General features: G+C 55.9%; 2 protein-coding genes across 2 annotated transcripts in view; one reads left to right on the top strand and one right to left on the bottom strand.

Moving 5' to 3' along the window:
* DNAH1 (dynein, axonemal, heavy chain 1) overlaps positions 1-14,535 on the top strand; it is a 57,214-nt gene extending 42,679 nt beyond the window's left edge. The window contains exons 50-77 of the mRNA XM_004676571.2: positions 248-456; positions 680-851; positions 1,522-1,713; positions 2,079-2,189; positions 2,559-2,744; positions 3,104-3,295; positions 4,417-4,584; positions 4,678-4,869; positions 5,052-5,183; positions 5,639-5,764; positions 6,366-6,485; positions 6,604-6,753; positions 6,873-7,033; positions 7,864-8,089; positions 8,239-8,434; positions 8,667-8,818; positions 9,339-9,535; positions 9,760-9,904; positions 10,162-10,320; positions 10,415-10,546; positions 10,915-11,085; positions 11,162-11,341; positions 11,406-11,582; positions 12,155-12,325; positions 12,487-12,617; positions 12,961-13,312; positions 13,615-13,849; positions 14,393-14,535. Coding sequence (XP_004676628.1) covers positions 248-456; positions 680-851; positions 1,522-1,713; positions 2,079-2,189; positions 2,559-2,744; positions 3,104-3,295; positions 4,417-4,584; positions 4,678-4,869; positions 5,052-5,183; positions 5,639-5,764; positions 6,366-6,485; positions 6,604-6,753; positions 6,873-7,033; positions 7,864-8,089; positions 8,239-8,434; positions 8,667-8,818; positions 9,339-9,535; positions 9,760-9,904; positions 10,162-10,320; positions 10,415-10,546; positions 10,915-11,085; positions 11,162-11,341; positions 11,406-11,582; positions 12,155-12,325; positions 12,487-12,617; positions 12,961-13,312; positions 13,615-13,849; positions 14,393-14,514 — 4,857 coding nt within the window. The 3' untranslated portion in view covers positions 14,515-14,535. The remainder of the gene's footprint in view (positions 1-247; positions 457-679; positions 852-1,521; positions 1,714-2,078; positions 2,190-2,558; positions 2,745-3,103; positions 3,296-4,416; positions 4,585-4,677; positions 4,870-5,051; positions 5,184-5,638; positions 5,765-6,365; positions 6,486-6,603; positions 6,754-6,872; positions 7,034-7,863; positions 8,090-8,238; positions 8,435-8,666; positions 8,819-9,338; positions 9,536-9,759; positions 9,905-10,161; positions 10,321-10,414; positions 10,547-10,914; positions 11,086-11,161; positions 11,342-11,405; positions 11,583-12,154; positions 12,326-12,486; positions 12,618-12,960; positions 13,313-13,614; positions 13,850-14,392) is intronic.
* Positions 14,536-15,012: 477 nt separating this feature from the next.
* Positions 15,013-23,657, bottom strand: BAP1 (BRCA1 associated protein-1 (ubiquitin carboxy-terminal hydrolase)). Its single transcript, XM_004676090.2, has 17 exons — positions 23,343-23,657; positions 23,214-23,243; positions 23,050-23,104; positions 22,061-22,193; positions 21,558-21,677; positions 21,207-21,268; positions 20,990-21,132; positions 20,647-20,725; positions 20,110-20,233; positions 19,684-19,831; positions 19,087-19,271; positions 18,483-18,616; positions 17,499-17,977; positions 17,244-17,398; positions 16,770-16,862; positions 16,574-16,646; positions 15,013-16,382 (listed from the first exon to the last, which is right to left on the bottom strand). The coding sequence occupies exons 1-17, from the start codon at positions 23,377-23,379 to the stop codon at positions 16,249-16,251; spliced, it is 2,184 nt and encodes a 727-aa protein (XP_004676147.1). The 5' UTR covers positions 23,380-23,657; the 3' UTR covers positions 15,013-16,248.
* Between the last annotated feature and the right edge of the window lie 50 nt (positions 23,658-23,707).

The following is a 23,707-nucleotide window of genomic DNA, read 5'->3' as shown; positions in this document are numbered from 1 at the left end:
ATGGTGTGAGAAGGACCCATGTGGAAGGACCCAGAATATGTCCCAGTGGTGTGGTCAGTAGGGCAGATCTGTGTGCAAATCTTGGACCATGACTTATGAAGTTACTGTGCGACCCTGGCCTTCTTTCTGCCTTGGAGTCAAGGTCTGTGGAATGGAGCTTCTCTGAAGGGTCAGTAAAACCATGGTGGTGGAACCTGCAACCAGAGACCATCATCAAAGCTTAGTTCCTCCATCCTGTCCCCTCCAGATCAAAAATGAGTCCTTCCTGGAGGACATCAACAATGTCCTGAACTCGGGTGACATTCCAAACCTCTACAACTTGGATGAACAGGACCAGATTATCACTGCCATGCGGCCCTTGATCCAGGAGCAGGGCCTGCAGCCCACCAAGGCCAACCTAATGGCCACCTATACTGGGCGTGTACGCAACAACATCCACATGGTGCTGTGTATGAGGTATAGGCAGCATCGCAGACACACAGGGGCAGCAGAGCTGGGTGGGGGTGCATCTGGGCCTGCTCTGGGGAGCAGTGGCCCAGGTGTGGCCATCACACCACTGGGTCCAGGATGCTGTGCTGTTGCCTCTGGCTGCCATGGCTGTGTTGCCTCTGGCATGCCATGGCTCCTGGGGGGTGTCAGTCAGTGTCTCAGGGCCTCATTTGGACCCCTGGCTCCCCAGCCCCATCGGAGAGGTCTTTCGAGCTCGCCTGCGGCAGTTCCCCTCCTTGGTCAACTGCTGTACTATTGACTGGTTTAATGAGTGGCCTGCAGAAGCCCTGGAGTCTGTGGCCATCACATTCCTGAACGAGATTCCAGGACTGGATTCCACCATCACTGTAATTGAAGGAATGGTAGGTGCCTTGGATAAGAACAAGCTCTTGGGGGAACTGTTTCGGTTTGGACTTAGGGGCCACCTGGGAGAGTCCCAGGCCCACCACTGACGGTAAACCTTTGGGCAGAAAGCCTCACCTCAGTCTCTTTCCCTGTGTAATGGGAATGCCACAGGGTGGTGTTAGGAGTCACACATGCTGTCGCACCATCACTGTTCTTATTTCCTGGGGACTTCGTGGCAGATTTGTTCAAAAAATACCAATACACCCCAAAGACCACAGATGAAGAGATGTGCTTTGTCTTGTCTGATCTGAGAGAGCGGTGGTTACTGGTTGAGCCTGTTTCTAGCCAGCTGTGCCAAAACCCTCCTTCCTCTCAGATCCAGCCTCCGAGGAAGGTCCCACCTTAGGGCTCTCAGAGAGAGGCAGGTCACGTGGCTTGTCATAAGGCCACCTGGCCAAGACCCGGAGACACCAGGGTCCACGTTCAAAACAAGCTCTGCCTTGACAGCTGTGAACTTGAACAGCCGCTTCGCTTTTCTGGGTCATGGCTTGTTCATCTGCAGAATGGGTGACTTTGAGCTGGAGGTGTGAGGGGCACTGAGGTTCCTGTACGCGGCTCTCTCCTTGAGATCAGGCAGCAGTGGCTTTGAGGACACCCTGGTGTCAGCAGCCGTCTTCCACCCTGCAGGTTCAGGTTTGTGTGTATATCCACCAGTCGGTGGCCCAGAAGTGTACTGAGTTTCTGGCTGAGCTGGCCCGCCACAACTACGTGACCCCCAAAAGTTATCTGGAGCTGCTCAACATTTTCTCCTTCCTCATTGGGCAAAAGAAACAGGAGCTGAAAACTGCCAAGAACCGTATGAAGAGTGGCCTGGACAAGGTAGGCTGGGCGAGACTTGTGGCCAGTGACTTGCTGTCCCTAGTTCTGCCCACACCATCTTAGCTGCGACTCAGGGTGGCCCAGCCTTTAATTTAGCAGCTCATGAATTTAAATGGGTGGCTTCCTACCTCACCAAGATGGTAAAAGATGCCAACCAAAAGCACGTCCAAAGCAGGGCACCCACAGATTTTTAGGGAACTATGTCTTCTCCTTGGGATCTGCTGAGCAACATGGAGCCTCTGTTGCGGCCAGCCATAGCCTTTCACTCACAAATGAGGGCGGCCCACAGGCCCTCCCCTGGCCCTCCGACCCTGCTTTCTGGTCCCCGCATATACGATCGCCTGTCTGTGCCTCTTGACCCCCAGTTGCTGAGCACTTCAGAGGACGTGGCCAAGATGCAAGAGGAACTGGAGATTATGCGCCCCTTACTGGAGGAGGCTGCCAAGGACACCATGCTCACCATGGATCAAATCAAGGTGGGGTGGGGAGCCCCGTCCCTGATGTCAGGCTGTGTCTGAGAATACTGGGCACGCTGTGCAGACACACGGTCACTAGCTGCCCAGCCTCTGGAGGCTGCTTAGCCTCTCTGTGCCCTTACCTTGTTCAGTCAACATTTGTTTATTTAACAAATGCTTGGTTAGATTTACTGTGTGCCAGGCACTGCCCTGGGCAGCGGAGACAGGTCTACACGCGGATCATCACAACAGACTGAGTGCCGGGCGCCCAAAGCCTGCACTGTACCTGAGTCCTGAGTTTGGCTGCTCCTCTCTCCTCCCCACCCCCACTCCTCCACACCTGCCCCAACACTGGCTACCAGCTGGGCCCCTCCTACCTCCGATCGCCAGGTGGACACGACCATTGCCGAGGAGACCCGGAATTCAGTGCAGGCCGAGGAGATCAAAGCCAATGAGAAGGCCAGGAAGGCGCAAGCTATTGCTGATGATGCCCAGAAGGATCTGGATGAGGCACTGCCAGCCCTGGATGCAGCCCTGGCCAGCCTGCGCAACCTCAACAAGAATGACGTGACTGAGGTGGGGCCTGTCCCTTGCTCCCCTTCACATTCCTTCCTTGTGCCTCTCTGGTCTACCCCCCAAGCACTCCCGCTACACATGCTTTGGTGGTCATGTGCTAAGAGGCGAGGGCAGAACTAGAACTCAGCTTCAACTGCCTACTCTTACCTCTTTATACGAGGGGTCAGGCGTATGTGGGGGAAGCGCTTGGCCCTGAGAGTTGAGCATCATGGCCAGGACTAGGTTGCTGGGGGAGCAGTAGGAACTGCAGGCTGAGGCGCCCCTTTGTCTTTGGTGGTAAGGACTTGAGTGGTGGGGCCCACGCTGTCTGGCAGCGATCATCGATGGGCCTCCTTCCCCCCATGTGCCCTGGCCCACAGGTGCGTGCCATGCAGCGCCCTCCCCCTGGTGTAAAACTGGTCATAGAAGCTGTGTGTATCATGAAGGGCATAAAGCCCAAGAAAGTGCCTGGAGAGAAGCCTGGCACCAAGGTGGATGACTACTGGGAGCCTGGCAAGGGGCTACTGCAGGACCCAGGCCGCTTCCTTGAGAGCCTCTTCAAGTTTGACAAGGTGAGCGTGCCAGGCCTCTGGCCGGCCAGCAAGTGAAGGCAGGACCCAGCTGGACAGGGAGCAGGGAGCGGGGCCTGCCCATTGTATAGTGAGGCTCTGTCTTGTGTCCCTCTGCCTTGTGTCCCTCTGTCTGGGGCCACATCCTGGCTCAGAGGAAGTCTCTAGCCGATGTGGGGTGGGGGGTGGTCCCACCCACAGATGGCTTTGGAGGAAATCAGGACCCAGGAAGGCTCCTGTGGCTGTAGGACACTCCCTCCAAGGCTCTGCAGCCTGAGATTCTCTTGTGTTCTTTCCTCCTCGTGACACCCGAGCCTTGCTAAGGCCCCACCGACTACTCCACACTGCTCCCCTCCACCTCAGAGCCTCAGGTTGAGCTCCCTCAGTCTGTCTCCGAGTTCCTCTGCCTGCCTTTCTCCCTCGGAGCTGCTTACGTCCGCGGGCATATGTTCTCTTGGGGGCTTCTTCATGACTAGGTCTGCCTGGGGCCCCAGCTCTCTGGGAGGTCACCTCTTCAGCCATAAAATTAGCACTTTCCAGGCTCACTGGGAGTGTGGAGACAATGGCCTAGTTCAGTGGCAGCTGATCCCCCTCAGGACTCTCCCTTCTCTTCTTTCACAAGACTGAAAATCAGAGGGACACAGGCCCAATTATGCCCAAACCCAAGGTCTCATGGCCAGTACACTCACGTCAGGGAGCTCGTGGGCAGTGCAGAGTCCTGAACTACATGGTCAGACTCTCCCAGATGAGCGCCCAGGAGTGTGGTGAGCTCTCAAACATGTGCCTGGCTGGGCATCAGAACTGCTCACTTGTCTTCACGTGGGCCAAGCAGCAGCCCTGGTCTCTTAAATGAGTCTTAAATGGGGCCTGTGTATCATCTGGTCTTGAGGTTACATTGTTTCTGGAGGAAGAAATCTTCAATTGCGTCACCTCAACTCCTGGAAACACTCAAGTTCCTCTTCTGGCCAGCCTTTTTTGGCCATTTATTCCCTAAGGAGAACACCTGTACTGAGTCCCACATGGGGTCTGGTGCAGAGAGGCAGGGTCAGAGCATCCCTCCTCAGGCACCACTGCCCAGGCCCCCCAGGGACACAGGACCCTGAGACCCAAGGTTTCCATCCCAGGACAACATTGGGGAGGCAGTGATCAAAGCCATCCAGCCCTACATCGACAACGAAGAGTTCCAGCCTGCCGCCATCGCCAAGGTATCCAAGGCCTGTACCTCCATCTGCCAGTGGGTGCGCGCCATGCACAAGTACCACTTCGTGGCCAAAGCCGTGGAGCCCAAGCGGGTGAGGGCTGAGTAGAACAGGAGGGCAAGGGAAGAGGGAGGAAGACGTGGGACCCCCAGGGCAGTCTGCTGGCCTCCTGCCTTCTGCCTGCAGCAAGCCCTGAGGGAGGCCCAGGATGACCTGGAGGTGACGCAGAGGATCCTGGAGGAGGCAAAGCAGCGCCTGCACGAGGTGGAAGATGGCATCTCCATGATGCAGGCCAAGTACCGAGAATGCATCACCAAGAAGGAGGAGCTAGAGCTGAAGTGTGAGCAGTGTGAGCAGCGGCTAGGCCGTGCTAGTAAGGTGTGCACAGCTCAGGGAAGGGCTGTGGGTGTGGCCTGCCTAGACTGGGTCTGGAAGTGTCTGGGCTCAGCGGTGTCTGTCTGTACCCTGCCCTAGCAGCATAGAGGGTAGGCGGGACCAGGCAGGGAAACCCGGGTCCCCGCCCAGGCTCCCAGAGACCCCGCCATGATCTACCTCTGCAGCTCATCAACGGGCTGTCAGATGAGAAGGTGCGCTGGCAGGAGACAGTGGAGAACCTGGAGCACATGCTTGACAACATTTCCGGTGATGTGTTGGTGGCCGCTGGCTTTGTGGCCTACCTGGGCCCTTTCACGGTAAGTCCTGCCCAGTCCTGCCTGGGCAGTGTCACTTCCCAAAGAGGCCATGCCTTGAGGCCTCACTTCCACAAGGGGTGGTCTACAGGTGGCTCTTCCAACACTCATTTAGCCAGCACTTACCTGGCACCCATTCTCAGCCAGGCGCTGTTCGGGCACGAAGGGGCGGTGGTGTATAAAACAGCTAGAAAGCCCGCCCTCCAGCGGGAAGGAACTTGACTTCTGTGCTTGCTGTGTGCACTCATGCATGGTTGCCCTGAAGGTGGGCGTTGTTGTCAGTACCCGTTTCACACATGAGGGGTTGGGATTCATAGACACCAAGGAAGTCACCCACAGGGCCTCGGCGTCCAGCCCCAGGGCTGTGCTCTGACCACTGTGCACACGCCAGGCACTGGCGTGCAGGGCCGGCATGATGTGTGTGAGGGGAGGCTGAGCCTGACTCTGGCATCCCCCAGGGCCAGTACCGCACTGTGCTCTACAACAGCTGGGTGCATCAGCTCACAGCCCACCAAGTCCCACACACTAGCGAGCCCACGCTAATCGGAACGCTGGGAAACCCTGTGAAGATCCGCTCGTGGCAGGTGCTCACCCCGGGGGGGATGGGGGCTGGAATGGTTGGGCTGGGCTGGGGATGTAGTCCAGGGTGGGCTGGAGCCAGCCTCCTGTCTCCCTTCCACCCTCTTCCCTGGGTATCCTCAGGGATACCTCCCTTGAGCCCACCCAGAGCCCACCATGAAGATGGGTGCATAGAGAGGGAAGAGGAGCTGACTGGGCACTCCTGCTGGCTAGCTGTGGGCCCTTGCAAGAGGTGCTTGCAAGAGTGGGTTCGGGAACAATGTTCAGAGTGAGGGTTAACAAAGGTTCCCTAAAAAAAAAGTCGTGCCTGAGTTAGACCCTGCGGGACAGGGAGAACACAGAGCCTAGAGGCAGACACTGTGTGTGATCCTAGTGGTAGGGCTGAGGCAGAAGAGCTCCCAGCAGAGGGGGGTGTCAGGAGCCCACCATTGAGCAGGAGAGAAATGGGGAACCTGGAGGGCTGAGCCCTTGCTGCCTGCCCTCTACAAAGGGAACAATAAGGAGAGGGAAAGACACAGCCAAAGCGTGAGGTTGGAGATAGCTAATCCCCCGCCTGGCCAACTCATACGAGAACCCCAACCCGGCCCGGTGCCCGGTGCCCCACAGATCGCTGGCCTCCCCAATGACACACTGTCCGTGGAGAATGGGGTCATCAACCACTTCTCCCAGCGCTGGACCCACTTCATCGACCCACAGAGCCAGGCCAACAAATGGATCAAGAACATGGTGAGGCTGCTGTCAGGTGCCACCACCTCACCCAACGTGCTCAGTATCTGTGGGGGGTTGGGGGGTAGCTGACCTACACATTTGGCTCACAGCCTCCAATTGCCCCCTGCACCCACAGGAGAAGGACAACGGACTGGATGTGTTCAAGCTGACTGACCGTGACTTCCTGCGCAGCATGGAGAATGCCATCCGCTTTGGCAAGCCCTGCCTTCTGGAGAACGTGGGCGAGGAGCTGGACCCAGCCCTGGAGCCGGTGCTGCTCAAGCAGGTGGGCCTGCAGCAGGGGTGGCCTGAGAGTGGCCGAGGAACAGGGATGAGGGCAGCCCCCTTCCCCTGCCTCATTAGTGGGGCCCAGGCCACAGTGCTTGCCCATATCTTTGATCACAGACGTACAAGCAGCAGGGGAACACAGTGTTGAAACTGGGCGACACGGTGATCCCTTACCATGAGGACTTCAGGATGTATATCACCACCAAGCTGCCCAATCCACACTACACACCCGAGGTCTTCACCAAACTCACCCTCATCAACTTCACCCTGTCGCCCAGGTAAGCTTCAGCCCCTAGGCCTCCTCAGCCTGCCCAGCCGCCCCTCGTGCTCTCAGGCTGCGATTCAGTGGGTCTCACCCCACTCAGAGGCTCTGACAGCATCCTCCCAGGCATTCTGGCCCAGGCACTGTGACCCAAGAATTCCAGATCCTTTCTAGACCCTCCACCAGCTCCTCTTACTTGCCACCACTTCTACATAAGAACCCCTACCCCCTCCTCATTCCGATCCCTGCTCAGGACTCCTAAACCTCCGGTTCCTTTCGCCTGACTCTCAGCCTTTGCTGGGTGCTTGTATACTTCAGAGCTATTCTGGAGCTATTCCCTGAGTTGAGCACACTCTGACTCCTTGTACCAAAGCCCCATTTCCTGCCCTTCATGCTGTGATCCCAGGCATTATGACTTTGGCTGGCCCACACAGTGCCCACAGGCTCCCAGAGCCCACAGGCCCACTTCATGCTAAGTTCTCCACGCCAGTGGCCACTTGAGTTTCTCCACAGAACATGGCGTAAAGCACCCCTAAGGCCTGCCCTTCCAGTCCCCCTCAGCCACCTCTTGCTGAAAGGGAGACTTTGGGAGACACTACCAGCTCACACATCCAGCTACCTGACCCTACTGGGATTCTAGGCTGCCATCAGAAGTCTCACTGAGAACTAGTGGTCACTTGAAGGCAAGCTGTGCATTTGACAGAGGCTAGGCCCCCCAGGCTGACACCAGCAGCAACTCCTGGGTTCCTGGAGTCCCAGGAGCGCAGCTAGATAGGTGATCAGGCTCCAGGCTGGCCTCTAGGGCCCACCTGGTGTTACAGAGACGGTGTTCCCGGCCCCTGGCAGTGGGTTAGAGGACCAACTGCTGGGTCAGGTAGTGGCTGAGGAGCGGCCTGACCTAGAAGAAGCCAAGAACCAGTTGATTGTCAGTAACGCCAAGATGCGCCAGGAACTGAAAGATATTGAAGACCAGATCCTGTACCGGCTCAGCTCCTCTGAGGGCAACCCCGTGGATGACGTGGAGCTCATCAAGGTGCTGGAGGCTTCCAAGATGAAAGCTGCTGAGATCCAGGTCGGCCATTGCCTGCCTGCCCACCCCTGCTTGTCTCTTCCGGCCTTTCCTCACCTGCCCTCGGCCTGATCCCTGCCCTCACCCACTCAACCTTCTGCTCTTTGTCAGCCTACTTGGACCTGACCACCATTCCCCTTCTGTACCCCCAGGCCAAGGTCAGGATTGCAGAGCAGACAGAGAAAGACATTGACCTCACGCGCATGGAGTACATACCTGTGGCCGTCCGCACCCAGATCCTCTTCTTCTGTGTGTCTGACCTGGCCAACGTGGACCCCATGTACCAGTACTCCCTCGAGTGGTTTCTCAACATCTTCCTCTCAGGCATCACCAACTCAGAGAGGGCAGGTAGGTGGACACTTTGCCACAGTGGGCACACACATGTGAACACACACACTCATGGCACGAGCTCTCCCGTCAGACCCACACCAGCACACGCCCCCTTCTCTCCCTCCGCAGAGCCCCTTCCCTGGGAACTTGGCTGCCTCTGTGGCTGCTGGGTAGGCTGACTAGGCTGGTTCCCAGGGGCCTTCTTCCCTCCCCTCTCCCTGCCTGCTGCCATCGCCTCTGTGCCTTGCAGACAACCTAAAGAAGCGCATCACCAACATCAACCGCTATCTGACCTACAGCCTCTATTGCAATGTCTGCCGCAGCCTCTTTGAGAAGCACAAGCTCATGTTCGCCTTCCTGCTGTGTGTCCGCATCATGATGAATGAGGGCAAGATCGACCAGGTGCCTTAGCACAGAGGTGGGGGGTGGGGAGCCAGAAGCCCAGGACAGACTGCCTGAGGCATTGCGGAGTCAGAGGGAACAGGGTGGAGGGAAAGGGAAAGCCAGGCAGTAGGGCACATCAAAGCCAAGGGACAGAGCCCTCAGGAAACAGCTCCTTGCTCTCAAACAGCCTGGGGACCCTGGGTTAATTGGGCCCACTGGCCCCTTGAGCACAGGTCTTTGCAGAGCCCCAGTGTACAGATGAGCATCGAGGCTGCCGGGAGCCTCTCCACTCACGCGCCGTGAGCCCCAGCTAGTCGCCGAGGCAGTGACAGCCCTCATGTGCACTGGGTTCACCCACCCGCATAACTCCTGGGGTGTAGTTGGAGTCACACAGTCACGAGAAGGTGGAGAAGGGACACTAGCCAGGCTGTCCACTGCCGTATCCAAGAGGGAGGCAGGGGGCACTGCTGAGTGAGGGGTACCCAGATACAGAACACAGGACCTGAATGCCAGCCACCCCATCCCCACCCCCTGGCAGAGTGAGTGGCGCTACCTCCTGTCTGGGGGCTCCATCCAGACCATGACTGAGAACCCTGCACCAGATTGGCTCTCAGACAGAGCCTGGAGAGACATCCTGGCCCTGTCGAACCTGCCAGCCTTTTCTTCCCTCACCTCTGACTTTGTGAAGCACCTCTCAGAATTCCAGGCCATCTTTGACAGCCCTGAGCCCCACCGGTGAGCTGGGCCCCAGGGCATGCAGTATGGGCACAGGGTGCGGCCCCCAAAGTAGTCCTATCTAGATACCTTCCCCAAGGGGCCCCCAGGCTTGGCCTGCAGCTGTGACCAGGTCTTTTCCATGCCCCTGGCCATGAACCCTCCCCTGCTGTCCAGCTGGCAGAGTTCCCATGACCAGGGCCCTCCCCAGGTTGGCTTTCAGAAAAACATGGGCCCTATTGCAGGGAGCCCTTGCCTGGCATCTGGGACCAGTACTTGGACCAGTTCCAGAGGTTGCTGATCCTCCGCTGCCTACGTGGGGACAAGGTTACCAATGCCATGCAGGACTTTGTGGCCACCAACCTGGAGCCACGCTTCATTGAGCCCCAGGCGAGTGCTGTCAGCCGGTGCTTTGGGAGAAGCCCCACCCTGGGTCCTAGGGTTCTGGCTGCAGCTGGACGGGCTACTTTGAAGCCTTGGGCAGACAGGGAGTCTTAGCTTACCCATCAAGGCTCTGGTAGGTTCTAGGCCCATTCGGGAAGCACCCCGGGACCCTCCTGGGAGCCCCAGGACCCCTCTCCTCTGCCCTGTGCCTGCCCCTCTCTCCTCAGTCCCAGGTGGCTCCAGCATCTGTGCTTGCCCTGCAGACAGCAAACCTATCACTGGTGTTCAAAGACTCCAACTCCACCACCCCCCTCATCTTTGTGCTGTCCCCTGGCACTGACCCTGCTGCCGACCTCTACAAGTTTGCCGAAGAGATGAAGTTCTCCAAGAAACTCTCTGCCATCTCTCTGGGCCAGGGTCAGGTAAGGGTGTGGTGGGTGGGGCAGGAAGAAGGGGTGGGTCTGTGGGCCAGCTAGTTCCCTTCGCTCTGCATTCCTCTCGCTTCTGTCACCACAGGGTCCTCGGGCAGAAGCCATGATGCGCACCTCCATAGAGAGGGGCAAGTGGGTCTTCTTCCAGAACTGCCACCTGGCACCAAGCTGGATGCCAGCCCTTGAGCGTCTCATTGAGCACATCAATCCCGACAAGGTGCCTCACCCTGCCCTCAGTCCTCCTCTGCTGAAGGAGGGTCTGGTCATGTCCGTCTAGCACAGATTGGGCTGAATAAGATTCTGTAAAACGTGCAGCCCAGCCAGTGTTCAGCTCAGTAACAGATATGTGATGTGCATCGACTAAGCTAATCTCAGTAGCTCCCAAGTTATATGACCAGTGGTGAGTCCCTTACACAAAGCCACCCAGCAAAGATCTGTGACCCCAGCACTTGTGAAAGCCTATATTCAGTCCACGCAGCCTGGCCTGGTCCAGTCTGGGTTAAGGGTGCCCAGGGAGCCTAGTTTTGGGGTTTTGGGGTGACCACCAGTATGAGTTTTGATGCTCAAGTGGAGCATGATCACCAGGTACATCGCGACTTCCGTCTGTGGCTCACCAGCCTGCCCAGCAACAAGTTCCCAGTGTCCATCCTGCAGAATGGCTCCAAGATGACCATTGAACCACCACGTGGTGTCAAGGCCAACCTCCTCAAGTCTTACAGCAGCCTCAGCGATGACTTCCTCAATTCATGCCACAAGGTGAGGCCCATTCGGCACCTGCTCTGCCCTACCCACCCCTGTCCTTGGCCCTCACTGCCCTCCTCTCCCCACACAGGTGATGGAGTTCAAGTCCTTGCTGTTTTCCCTGTGCCTGTTCCATGGGAATGCACTTGAGCGCCGCAAGTTTGGGCCCCTGGGCTTCAATATCCCGTACGAGTTCACAGACGGGGACCTGCGCATCTGCATCAGCCAGCTCAAGATGTTCCTGGACGAGCATGAAGATATTCCCTACAAGGTGGGCGGGGCTCGGGTGGGATGGGGCCGGGGGCTCGCCGCAGCTCTCACCCGCCCACCCATAGGTCCTCAAGTACACGGCTGGGGAGATCAACTATGGGGGCCGCGTCACAGACGACTGGGACCGCCGCTGCGTGATGAACATCCTAGAGGACTTCTACTGCCCCGCGGTGCTCTTTCCCGAACACAGCTACAGCGCCTCCGGCATCTACCACCAGATCCAGCCCACCTACGACCTCAACGTGAGCACACCTTCAGGGGCCTTGTCGGGCGTTCTCTGGGCTGTGTGGTGAAAGGCTCTGCCCTCTAGTAGCTCCTTGTCATGCTGGATCCTGCCCACAAAAATAGCCAGTGTGGGAGGCAGACCAAGCCCAGTGCCCTGGCACTCAGGCTCTATGGGACAAGGTGAGCTCCTAGCTCTACAGTCGCTACCCAAGTGTTCACTACTCAGTGAGGCGGGTCAGTGCCTCTAAGGGGATACCTGACCTGACCACACCGTCAGGGGAAGTGATCATTTCCCTGACGAAGTGATGCTTTGGCTCAGATGTCAGGGGCTTGGTCCAGGGTGTAGGGAGCTTGCAAGTAAGAACAATTGAATGAAGGAACAGGGAGCTTGCTGGCCGCGAGAAGGGGCCTGGAGGGGAAGTGGGGGCCGTTCACATAGCACCTCAGAAGTCATGGAATCCCAACAGGGAGATGATGAAAGGTGACAACAAGGGGTGAAGATTGGGAAATGTGCTCAATTAGAGGGCCTCGCTGCAGGGTGGTGGTAAAGCAAAGCAGGGCTTCAGTTGTGGCCCTCCTATCCCTCCAGAGCTACCTGTCCTACATCAAGAGTCTCCCACTCAACGACATGCCTGAGATCTTTGGCCTGCATGACAATGCCAACATCACCTTCGCCCAGAATGAGACTTATGCCCTGCTCGGTGCCATCATTCAGCTGCAACCCAAATCATCCTCTGCGGGTGGCCGAGGCCGGGAGGAGGTGGGTGGCAGCAGGAGGCAGGGGCCCAAAGGTTTGGGAAGGTCCCATGTCCTACCCACCACTCTGCCCACCTCCCTTCGGGAAGGAACTCTGTGTACATGGAGTCCTGCAAGGGATAATGGGATTTGGCCCTGACTTCCAGTGTCCCTTTGCTCCCACAGATAGTAGAGGAAATGGCACAAAACATTCTGCTGCAGATGCCTGAGTCCATCAACCTGAAGCTGGTGATGACCAAGTACCCTGTGTTGTATGAGGAGTCAATGAACACAGTGCTAGTGCAGGAGGTCATTCGGTAATCTCCCACCAGCCACCCCCAGCCCCAAGTCAGCGGGCCACTGTTCACTATAGGGAAATGACTATGAAGCTACTGTGGGCCATGCCAAGTGCTCTAAAGTCATCCTCTAACTCAGCCACGTTTATTATTCCCATTTTACAGATGAGTAAACCAAGGCCCCAGATAGATGAAGTCACACAATTGCTAAGGGCCAGCCCAGGGATTGGTAACCCAACTGCCAACCTAGCCCGATGCTCTTATCGCCTATGTTCTGCCATTTTTCTATGGCTTTCAACTGGGGAGTACAGATTCTGCCACACAAACCTGGCCACTACCTGCTTCCTTGCCACTGTTTCCACAGGTACAACCGGCTGCTGCAGGTGATCTCACAGACGCTAAGAGACCTGCTGAAAGCACTGAAGGGGCTGGTAGTGATGTCCTCACAGCTGGAGTTGATGGCTGCCAGCCTGTACAACAACACTGTGCCTGAACTCTGGAAGGTCAAGGCCTACCCATCACTCAAGCCACTCTCCTCGTGGGTCATGGACCTGCTGCAGCGCCTGGACTTCCTGCAGAGCTGGATCCAAGGGGGCATCCCTGCTGTCTTCTGGATTAGTGGCTTCTTCTTCCCCCAGGCTTTCCTGACAGGCACCCTGCAGAACTTTGCTCGAAAGTCTGTCATCTCTATTGACACCATCTCCTTCAATTTCCAGGTCAGAGAACAGGTTGGGATAAGGTCTAGGCAGAAGGGGCACCAAGGCCAACAGCTGAGTGACAGTCATGGCTCCCCTGAGTGGTGGTTTGGGAACAAGGAGAGCCAGGCCAGGTTTTCCTGGGGAAGATCCGAAGAAAACCGAGGCCAGATGAGGCCATGGGCCCTCGCAAAATCCTGGGAGGCAGGGCCCAGACTGGGCAGCTAGCCAAAATGGCAGTCAAGCGATGAGCAAGCAGAGTTCTCAGAAGAGAATCTGACAGGTTCTGGGTATTTGTGGGTGTACCTGTATATCTACCACAGGTGATGAGTCAGAGTGTGTCAGAGCTGAAGACAAGGCCTGAGGAAGGATGCTACATCCATGGACTGTTCCTAGAAGGTGCCCGCTGGGACTCTGTGACCTTCCAGCTGGCGGAGTCCCGGCCCAAGGAGTTATACACAGAGATGGCTGTTATCTGGCTCCTGCCAGTACCCAACCGCAAGATCGAGGAACAGAACTTTTACCTGTGCCCCATCTATAAGACTCTGACCCGAGCTGGTATGGGAACCAGGGTGGGGTGCGAACACCACAGCTAGGGGCCAGGACTAAGCCAGCCCAGAGCACTTAAAACTGACCCAGTTTAGCTGAACAGAAGGCTGACAGGTCAGTCAGCACTCTTGAGACCAGTGGGGTCAACACAGAGCTGGGCCAGCAACAAGAAGGGTAATTCCCGGGGGGCTGATGTCATGTCAGTTTGACAGGGGTTGCCCATGAGCATACCTCCCTCAGCAGACCCAGCTTGGGTCCTGGTAGTCCCAGCCTCCAGTGGAGATTCAGAATAGGTCACTTGAGATGGGGGTGGGGGTTTGTGGGAGGTGGGCAGATGGGCCAGGGTTTGGTCCCTAGGAATGAGCTCTCCCATTCATGTCTTCTGCTGTATTGCAATAACCCTGGCATCCTGAGCCTTGGCCACACCCACTCTCTGAACAGTCCCTCCTTGTTTTCAACCCCATCTGCCCATCTGCCAAGTCCACTGCTTCACCCTGCCCCTGGCTCATTTTGGCAGACAACTTAACCCTCTGTTCTTCTTGTCTGCTCCAGGAACACTATCAACTACAGGCCACTCCACCAACTACGTCATTGCTGTGGAGCTCCCCACCAAGCTGCCCCAGAGACACTGGATAAAGCGTGGCGTGGCTCTGATCTGCGCCCTGGACTACTAGACTCAGATGGGCTGGGGGCATTAAAAGTTGAGTGTTCTAAACAATCCAGATAAGCCTTAGCTGCTTATATCAAGCCTGCTGTGCACTAAGCAGGTAGAGTGGCATAAGTTGCAGCTCTGACCTGCTGCGTTTGCCCAAATGCAACAAGAGGTGAGAACTCCAAAGTCCCAAAGCCCTCTAACGACAGTGTACCAGCAGGGCTAGAGGCAACTCTGCCTCTTCAGCACAGAGTGCCACTCAAGGGGCTCAAGGTTTATCATCATCCGGTATGTCCTCTTGTCCCAAGTGCATCTTGCTCACAACTTCAGGTTCCACAGCCCACTGAAAGCCTTCCTCAGCTCAGATCCAAAATCCTAGGACTAGGGTCTCAACAATTCTCTGCCCAGAAGGCTGTGGGCACACTTACCACCTTTCTGGCCATGAGCTCAGGAGCCTGGTTAGGCCATCATTTTCATCTTAGCCCAGCCTACAAAACTCAGGTCAGCAACCACAGGAGGGTTCATTTTTTAGGAGAATTTTATTCATTCATTGATCCAATATTTACAGAGGCCAAAGGGGTCAGGCTGTGCTCAGTACAGGTACATCTGCCATACCTGCCACTTGCAGCCCACCCCTCCCCCCATCACTATGTACAGATTAAGGGGCCTGCTTGGATCACCTTCAAAGCCATCTGGCAGAGGTCATGGGGCTATGGTTGGGGCCCAAGCTCCAGAGGCAGTGCTGGGCCTATTCCCCCCCCCTCCCCCGGGAATGGCATCCCTCTCTAGGGACATAGGGACTCCAACTGGTTGTCTTGGTCCTGCTGTGCCACCCTGAGTGCCTTGCAAAGGCTGAGGAAGCTGGCATTGCAGGGAAAGCTGTGGTACCAGCTTCCTGCAAACAGCCCTGTCTCTGCTATCCCCAAGTAGAGGGAGATACAGTAATACTGAGGGGTTGGGCAGAAGCTCCTCTGAGTCTCAGCTCCAGGGACAGAGCTCAGGAGCCCAAGGCAGGCCCAGTGCCCGGGCCACAACACTGTCATCAAAGGGCCACAGAGAGCAGTCTTGACAAGCCCGCTGGAGCCAGGGGTTTACAGGTCACCAAATAGCTCAAACACTTCCCTCTGCTCAGGCCATGGGACCCTAGCAGGCTCTTCATCTCACCCATGCTGGGGACTCCACTCCCGCGCTAGCCCCGCAGTCAGGTCCCTGGGTTTGGAGCTCTCCCAGGAACAGAGTGGACCTGGCTTCCTCACAACAGGGATGACTGGCAGCTGGGGCTAGCGCAGCGAGGTCCAACGCCCACTCAGACCCTTCCGTTGTGGCCCTGCAGTTGTGACCCTGGCATGATGCAGGGACCTGGGCCCACCAGAATGACGACTGTTAGGAGATAATGCAGAGTCAGGAAGCCAGCTATGTCAACACAGTGGTGGCAAGATGGGGTAGAGCCCAGAAAAATAGATGTCTCTGTAGGTAAAATATATATTCTGCTGCCCAGGCAGAAAGGTCAGGTCCTGCCACTCCACAGCCGGCTGTGGAGAGAGCTGCAGCACCTCGTGTGCCCCAGGTCCAGCTGCTGCTTCCTGAGCACTGTGGGGCTGACCAGCCCCGCCAGGCCCTGGGACACCTTCCCAGGGTTCGGGCTCATCGGCTGGAACTATTCAGTAATACTGGGAAAAGGGGAAACAGGGCAGGGAAGAGGCCCTGGTGAGGGCCATGCGGCAAGAGCAGGCTGCAGTCTCAGGGCCAGTAGTCCTCACTGGCGCTTGGCCTTGTAGGGGCGTGAGCGTTTCCGCCGGTCAGGCTTCCGCTGCTTGTGGAGTCGGCCAATACTGACCCCTTGGCGCCGCCGCACTGAGATGTTCTGCTCCACCAGGTTGGCCAGCATGCCTGCAGGGAGGCAAGGCCCTTGAACAAGTGGCTGGACGCCTCAGAGCCACCGTTTAATGGGCCACAGCCTCAAGCCAAGAGCTGAAGCTCTCCCAGCCCTCCCTGTGCCCATCTGCTAAAGGCCCAGAAAGGCCTAAGGGAGGGGAGACCTCACAGGGCTCAGAGGTAAGATGCAGCAGTGAGTCCCTCACCTTCCTGAGCCAGCATGGAGATGAAGGTGCAAATGAACTCGTCATAGTTATGGGTCCTCCTCTGGTCGTCAATCTGTGAGTAAGAAAGGTGAGAATGCTGTAGCCTCTCTCCAGAGCAGCCGCCAACTGACCCGAGTGGTTACCGCTGGGAGAACAGTCAGGGGCGAAGGACCAGGCAGCTGGAGAGGTGTCCCACCTTGAACTTCTTTCTCTTCTCTACCTCTTCTTTCAGACAGGCCTCATAGTTTGCAATCTCAGCCTCCACACACTTCAGCAGTGCCAGCAGCTCCTGCCAAAACCCAGCATTGCATCCAGTGTGGAGAGGGAGGAAGGGAGACAGGCCGAAGCCAAAGAGTCATCACCAGGAGGCAGGCAGAGGCAAGGATAAGTGCTAAAGCCTGAGGAGTCTGCAAGGGCCCCTGCTAGTCCCCAACCCAGACAGGCTTCCTAGTGCCTGACTGTAGCCATCAATGTTTCACATAAAAATTCTACTCAATGCTAATGTCATCCCTCTGCCTGCTTGAAATGTATAAAATAAACCTCTGCTGAAGGCAGAGCAGGAAGATTTGCAAAAAAAAAAAAAAAAAAAAAATCTACTCAAGAACCCAGTGCCTGTGCCCAAGCTCCGCCCTCAGCCAGGACTGGAGGAGAAAGCCACAAAGGGGCTCACCTTGGGCGAATACTTCTCCCCACTTAAGGGCTCACCAGACCTGACCAGCCCAGTCTTCTCTCTGCCGTCCACAGCTTCTACCACCTCCTTCTCCTCTGGGCTGCCAGACCCCTGGGTGCCCGGTCTGATGGAGGGTGAGGAACCCTTCCCACCCTCTAGGAAGAAAAGGCATAAGAAGATCCATCAGAGGGCAGCTCACCTGGCTACCTCCAACCTCCCTCCTTGCATCATGCAGTGAGGTAACCCAGGGCTCACCTGTCAGTGCCAGGGGACTTAGCACACCATCCTCAGCCAGGTGCAGCAGGCCTGTGCTGATGACAGGACCCAGGTCACGTACAGCGCGATTGTAGCGTATGCAGTCAACACGCAGCAGGCTATCATCCTCTCCAAAAAGTACCTTGGAGATGTGGGAGGTGACAGGACTGGAGGGCCGTGTTGGGTTGGCAGAACGGATGGGTGAGCGCAATGGCGAGTTAAAAGCACTGCCGATCTCGGAGGCCGTATCTGTGCTCTCATTGCTGGGGGTCGGGGAGGGCTGCGAGTGCGTGGGCACTGCCACAGCTGGACTCCCAGCCCCGCTGCTTGTCTTGATGGAGAGAGGGATTGATAGGTCTTTCTGGGATTCCTTGAGCTTCTCAGCCAAGACATTGATGGTATTGGGTTGCAGCACCGACAGTTGCCCTTCTCCAGAGCCACTCAATGGCCCCGGCTTCCCAGGCCCCTTGCGCTTGTACCTGTGGGGCCCAAGGAGAGGTGAGCTAAGGGAACAGGCCAGGTGACCACACCCAACAGTGCCCAGAATGACTTCAACATAATGGCCTCCGAGAACTGGCCCTGCAGCTTTTCACATTTGTGAAGCATCTTGAGCCACAACCAGGCGTCCTTAAAAGGATACCTCTATTTCCGCTGCCTCACTTTGGGCCTTTTGCAAATGTCTTACCTGCCACTTAAACTAGCTCCCCACTCTCATTCCACCTCCTTCATCCCTGTTTCATTCAATCCTTCAAGGCCCAGCAAGAAGGCCATTACCCAACAGGATATGCCTTGGGGTCTAGTTTAAGTACTCAGACTTCCACTGAGTCCTCCAAAATATTCCTGAGCCTGGAAGCAGCTTCTTCATTCCATCCTCCCCCAGAGCCCTGCATTCAGCAGGTGCTCGGAATTACAGACACAGGATAGAATATTTAAGAAAGGATTCACAGCACTCAGAGCCTGCGGCCTCACAAAGATGGGGCTGACCTGATGGCTGAGTTGGTGTTCTGCATGTCATCATCCTCATCGTCCTCGTAATCATCCTCATCTTCTGAGTACGGCTGGGGTGGACGAACTGGAACTCGGCTGCGACCCACACCTGCTGCCAGGTCTTCCTCCTCCTAGGGCAGAGACCCAGACAGTCATGAAAAGGGGGGCCGCTCAGCCCACAGTGGGTGTAGTACACACAGCTGAAGGCGAATCAGGGGACCCCTCCAGAATCTCCAGATCCCTCTCTTGACCCCCTATGAGGTTGCTGCCTGCCTGCTCAGGGCAGGGAAAGAGTGCCTTGAAATGTGTGCCTTTACTTTGCCAGAAGAACCCAATCCAAAGAGCTATAGCAAATATAGCAAATATAGAACATGTCCCAAACATTTAAGCCCAGACACAGACATGTGACTGGACTGGAGTCAGAGACACACTCTCTGTTTCTGTGAGCCCCTGCGCCTTTGTAGGGGTTTCTGCGTATCAGGAATTCTGCCCTGTAGGTTCAGGTAGAAGGCAAATATTAACAAAACACCTCAGGAAATCGCCAATTGCAGCCTCTCAAGAGAATTCTGGAGAGAGTCCTGCAAGGGCACTGCCAGCTTACCTGCATGGGGGACTTGGCGTAATTGTGATTGTCCAGAAAGGCTGGCAGCCGCTGAACAATGGGAGTAGGATTAGGGGGGACCCCGTTGAGGCTGCTCCCTGGAGGCTTCACCACCAGCTTGGGTTTGCTGGGAGGGCTGTGGGTCTGAGCTTGTGAACATGAACCAGTTACCTCCTCCACACCATCTGAGAAGGACAAGGCGCAAAGGCAGGACCTTCAGTTACATTCTCAACAGCCATCCCCAGCCCAATGTCTTCCCACTCCTGCGGCACTGCACTGCCCTCCCTCACAGTAGAGCCAACAGGTGGGATGGGAATCCATAGCTCTAGGTCATGGGCCCACAGCAGGACAGAAGAACAGAAAGATAAAGCCTCTAGAGAGACCTAGAAAGGGAATACACATTATTGAGAGGGTTTAGGGGTCTGTGGTACTGGCAATACTGACAGGTGCTCCTCTATAGAAAGGACTGCTCTCCCTCCATGAACCTGGGAGGCTGTGAACCCCCACCCAAGTGTCTCTTTAGAAAACATTTGCTTTGCTTGAGCCACCCAGGTCAAGCTATGAGAGAGTGATTGAAAGGCCCAAGACCCCCAGTACCTGTGTGGGTGCCCTCAGAAGCCGCTGGGGCCCTGTTTGCCTCCAGTGCCAAGGGTGACTTGCCACTGGCTGGTTTAGATTCTTCAGGCAGCTGTGGCTCTTGAGACTTGTGTGTCTGAATTAGTTCTGGCTGTGTTACCCTAATCAGCTGAAAACAAAGTTCAAGGCTTAGAGCAGTGAAGACCTATCCCAGCCTCTATCTGGAAAGCTAAGAACCTTTGCTCCATCTACTCAGACAAATGTAATAGGCAAACCCAAACCTCCTTTTAGAAATCATCCATCCTCCCTACCAAAAGCCTCACCTTTCTGACAAAGGGAACAAAGGAACGAAATGGTTAAAGGTCAGATCCTACAATAGTGTGATCTGGAAATCAGGGGCAAATGCTCCAGTGGGGAGGAAAGAGAGGATGGTCGGGGAAGGCCTACCTGCTGCAGGGCCTCCAGTACTGTCTGACGGTTCACTTTCAGCACGTGCAGCCTGGCTTCATACTTGATCCTGCGGTCAGGTACCACTGCCATCAGGTTGAAGCGGATGTCATGGTAGGGCTCCCTGCGGTCATAGCTCCAGCTGTGAGAGCAGCTCCTTACCTGGCCCCACCATCAGGCTGCAGCAGATATCCTGGCAGGGCTCCCTAAAGTCATGCAGCCACAGGAACAGGACCCTACCCTAGCAAATGGGCAATAGCTGACCATGCACCCCAGACACCTGAGCTGGTGCATCCACTGAAGTGTGTGGACTCCACCAAGACTTTTCTTTCCCAGGCCTATCCTGAAGTAGGCCGCAAGCAGCCTGGGTGGGCAAAGAGGGCAGGAAGTGGAAGCCCAAAATCTAAGCCTGATCTTGTCAGTTTCACCATATCACCTTCCACAGGTCATCTGGTCTCTCTGTGCCTTGGTACCTCTATGTCCCTTCCAATCGGGGCACAACTCCATCAAAGGACAGAGCAGAAATGGGGCTCTTACCCTGCAGTGGCAAGGCCAATACGCTCCATGATGACCCGCCGGGCCTTGTCTGTCCACTCCTCATCCTCCCCCCAGGGTCCTAAGAGAAGAGCAAGATGAGAGTCAGCAGTTGGGAATTCCTGAGTTTGGGCAGACCAGAAGTGCGGCAGAGGACAGAGAACAGGTGAGTCAAGGCACTGAGTTAGTCAGCCAATGCCGTGCAGGGGGCTATATGGCCTGAGCCAGATATCCTTAACACCCACCCGCCCTTCCACTGGGTCACAAGCATTTCAGGACCCTGAGCCCCAACCCCCTACGAGATAAACAATAGAATCCTAACCAACCACTGGCTCCGAGTGCCTACCATGGTCAATGGGGTAGACCTTCAGTCCATCCAGTTCAAAAAGCCGGCCAGTGATAGGCACATAGCTGACAAAGTGGAACGCCTCCATGGTCCGCACTGCACTGAGGCCGTTCTGCTTCTCAGGGAGGTGGCGTGGCTCAGGTCTAGTGAAGGATACAGTCAGTCCTAAGAATGGGACAGTCCCTCAAGCCCTACTAGCTCCCACAGCCCCACATACCTAGCATGGCTATTATGTGCCTTTGCCAACTCCGGGGCATTGCCAATAGCATATCCTTTGCTCTGGAGGAAAAGAAAAGAAGGCCATATCAGAATAGCTTCTCCAGTGGGCTCAGGCTAGAATGCAAAGTTCAGGAGGGTAGATTTGGGGGCATTCCACCAAGTCTGAAGATGCACAGATGAATTCTCCTATAAGGTTACTGAGAGTAGAAGAGAATCTACAGCCCCCCCCCAATAATGTAAATGATCTTTTAAAAACAAAAAAGTTCCAAACAGCATGTGGTAGCATGATCAATGGCCCTGAGGGGCAGGTCTGCCCAACCAGCTGAGTCAGCATTAAGGCACTGCTTACCTCAGGGCTGAAACCTTTGGTGAAGTCCTTCATGCGACTCAGAGTAGGTCCCAGGTCCACACTGCTGCAGTTCAGAAGCACGCTCAGCAGGGCATGAGTGGCACAAGAGTTTGGTATTAACTGTGAAACCAAGAACAGTCATCGACATGCTGCATCCCTCGCTGCAAGCTCTTATCGGGGATGGGGACCTAAAGAGGGACAGTCATATCTGGACAAACCCTCATCAGTTCCTCTCAACCTCTGGCCAACATTTGTTCTTCCCGCTAAATAACTTATGGACTCACCACAGGTGTGTCTAGGGACATGGTAAGTTGATGTAAACATGCTGCTCTAAAGATACTTCCCTTTTTGAATGAGTAAGATTGCTCAATTCCTTCTGCCAAGGGACTTCTATAACCACCATCCCCGGTATCTGTTTATCTCCTCCTGTCTTCCCCTACTTGCACTTCCCAAAGCAAAGACAACAGCAACCCCATCATCCAGACAAAACAGAGTCCACAGACCTGATGGGCAAAGAACATGTTATTCACAATATCATCATCAATCACAGATGTATCATCCACCAAGGTAGAGACCTTGCGACGGGACCGGCGTTCTTCGATCCATTTGAACAGGAAGATGAATCCATACACAGGGCTGGGGAAAGTAAATAGGATAGCTAGACCAGTCAAGTGGGCAAAGGTGGTTATGTTCTCTTTCTTTTATCCCTTGTATGTGTTACCACTCCAGTGCCCTTTTCCTGATCACGCCTTGTCCCCTGGCTTCTTCCAAACAATGCTCAAAGTGACCCTGAGCCCTCACACCCCAGACACCTGCCACAGGCAGGGTCAAGCATCAGCTTCTGGCTGTGGTACACCAAAAGTCCACCCAGTGATGTCTACAGTTCTGGAATAAGAGAAGAAAAACAAACCACCAGACCCAGGACAGGGTAGGAATAGAAGGAAACGTGAGAATAAAAAATTAAACACCAGTTCTCACTTGTGAACCCCCAAGACCTGGGGTCTAGTGCAATCAGAGAAGCAAAGGAACACTCAGCCCCTTTTTGGGAAACAAAAGCAGACGTCTTGGGCACACTTCTTCCACAGGACTCCCAAAACAAGACCCTGAGGTTGGTTACCCCTAAGGCAGCCTTGTCAGATGCCACATACAATCAAGGAATACAAGCCTCTTGCGTGAGGATTAAAGCCACTGAAATATTGGCACATTACAGCAGTAACTACATTACAGCGGCATAAAAGGTACTGTGTGACCTGAACAAGAGAAGGAGCCTGGCTTCAGTTTTAAGGCCAGAACAAAAAGGCAGCTGAACTGTACCCCAAAGGATGGTTAGGGTTTCTATTGGGGCAGTTACCTCTTAAAAGGGACGTGCTGAAAGAAGGCTCGGAAAATATCTATATATATATATTATACCACCTCCCTTGAGGGTCACTCTTCCTTAGGCCCTTCCCAACCTTCGGAGTGTAAGAGGCAGTCCTGGTGACAAGCCACTCACCCTTGACATTTGCTCTGAAGGTCATAGATCTCCTCCACCTGCACCCCTTTGACACCTGCGATCAGGGAAGGAAAGAAGTCGGGAAGGGCACCACCTGGACGTGGAGTTAGGGTGCAGGAGTGGGCACCCATAATCGGAGTCCTACGGGTAGGAGAGTCTCTTACCGAAATCTTCCACCAGGAGGGTAAAGAGGCCTGTGCGGGGTGACAAGGGGAGCGGGTGGTGGTCAGGCAAAAGCGTCCCGGGACCACCTGGCCTCCCCAAGCCCCCGCCCCGCCCGGCTACCTCCTCACCAGGGTCGCTCTCCAGCTCCAGCCAGCCCTTATTCATCTTCCCGCGGGGCGGCCCCTCAGCGCCATGTCCAGGCCCTCCCGACCCACCGCCGCCCCCCGCCGGGAGCCCCTGCCACCCCCGGGACCCCTCAGCCCCTCAGCCTAGCACACAGACAACGGGCCCCCGTCACGTCACCCTCCCGCGCCGACGGTACACGTCACTCTAGCGCGACAGTCTCCGCCCCGCCTCTGGGCTTTTCCTTCCGCAGATTCGATCCCAGAAGCCGAAGCGCCCGCGCTGGAGAGCAGTCCTACAGGGAGGGGCGGGGCGCGAGAGGTGTGGGCAGGGCGGCGCGAGCGGAAGGGGCGGGGCTAGGGGAGCGGGC

The sequence above is a fragment of the Condylura cristata genome, unplaced genomic scaffold (assembly GCF_000260355.1).
Source record: "Condylura cristata isolate star-nosed mole 26May11 unplaced genomic scaffold, ConCri1.0 scaffold00004, whole genome shotgun sequence".
NCBI lineage: Eukaryota > Metazoa > Chordata > Mammalia > Eulipotyphla > Talpidae > Condylura > Condylura cristata.
The sequence above is the reverse complement of the archived record's forward strand: the minus strand, read 5'-3'. Positions and strand labels throughout refer to the sequence as shown.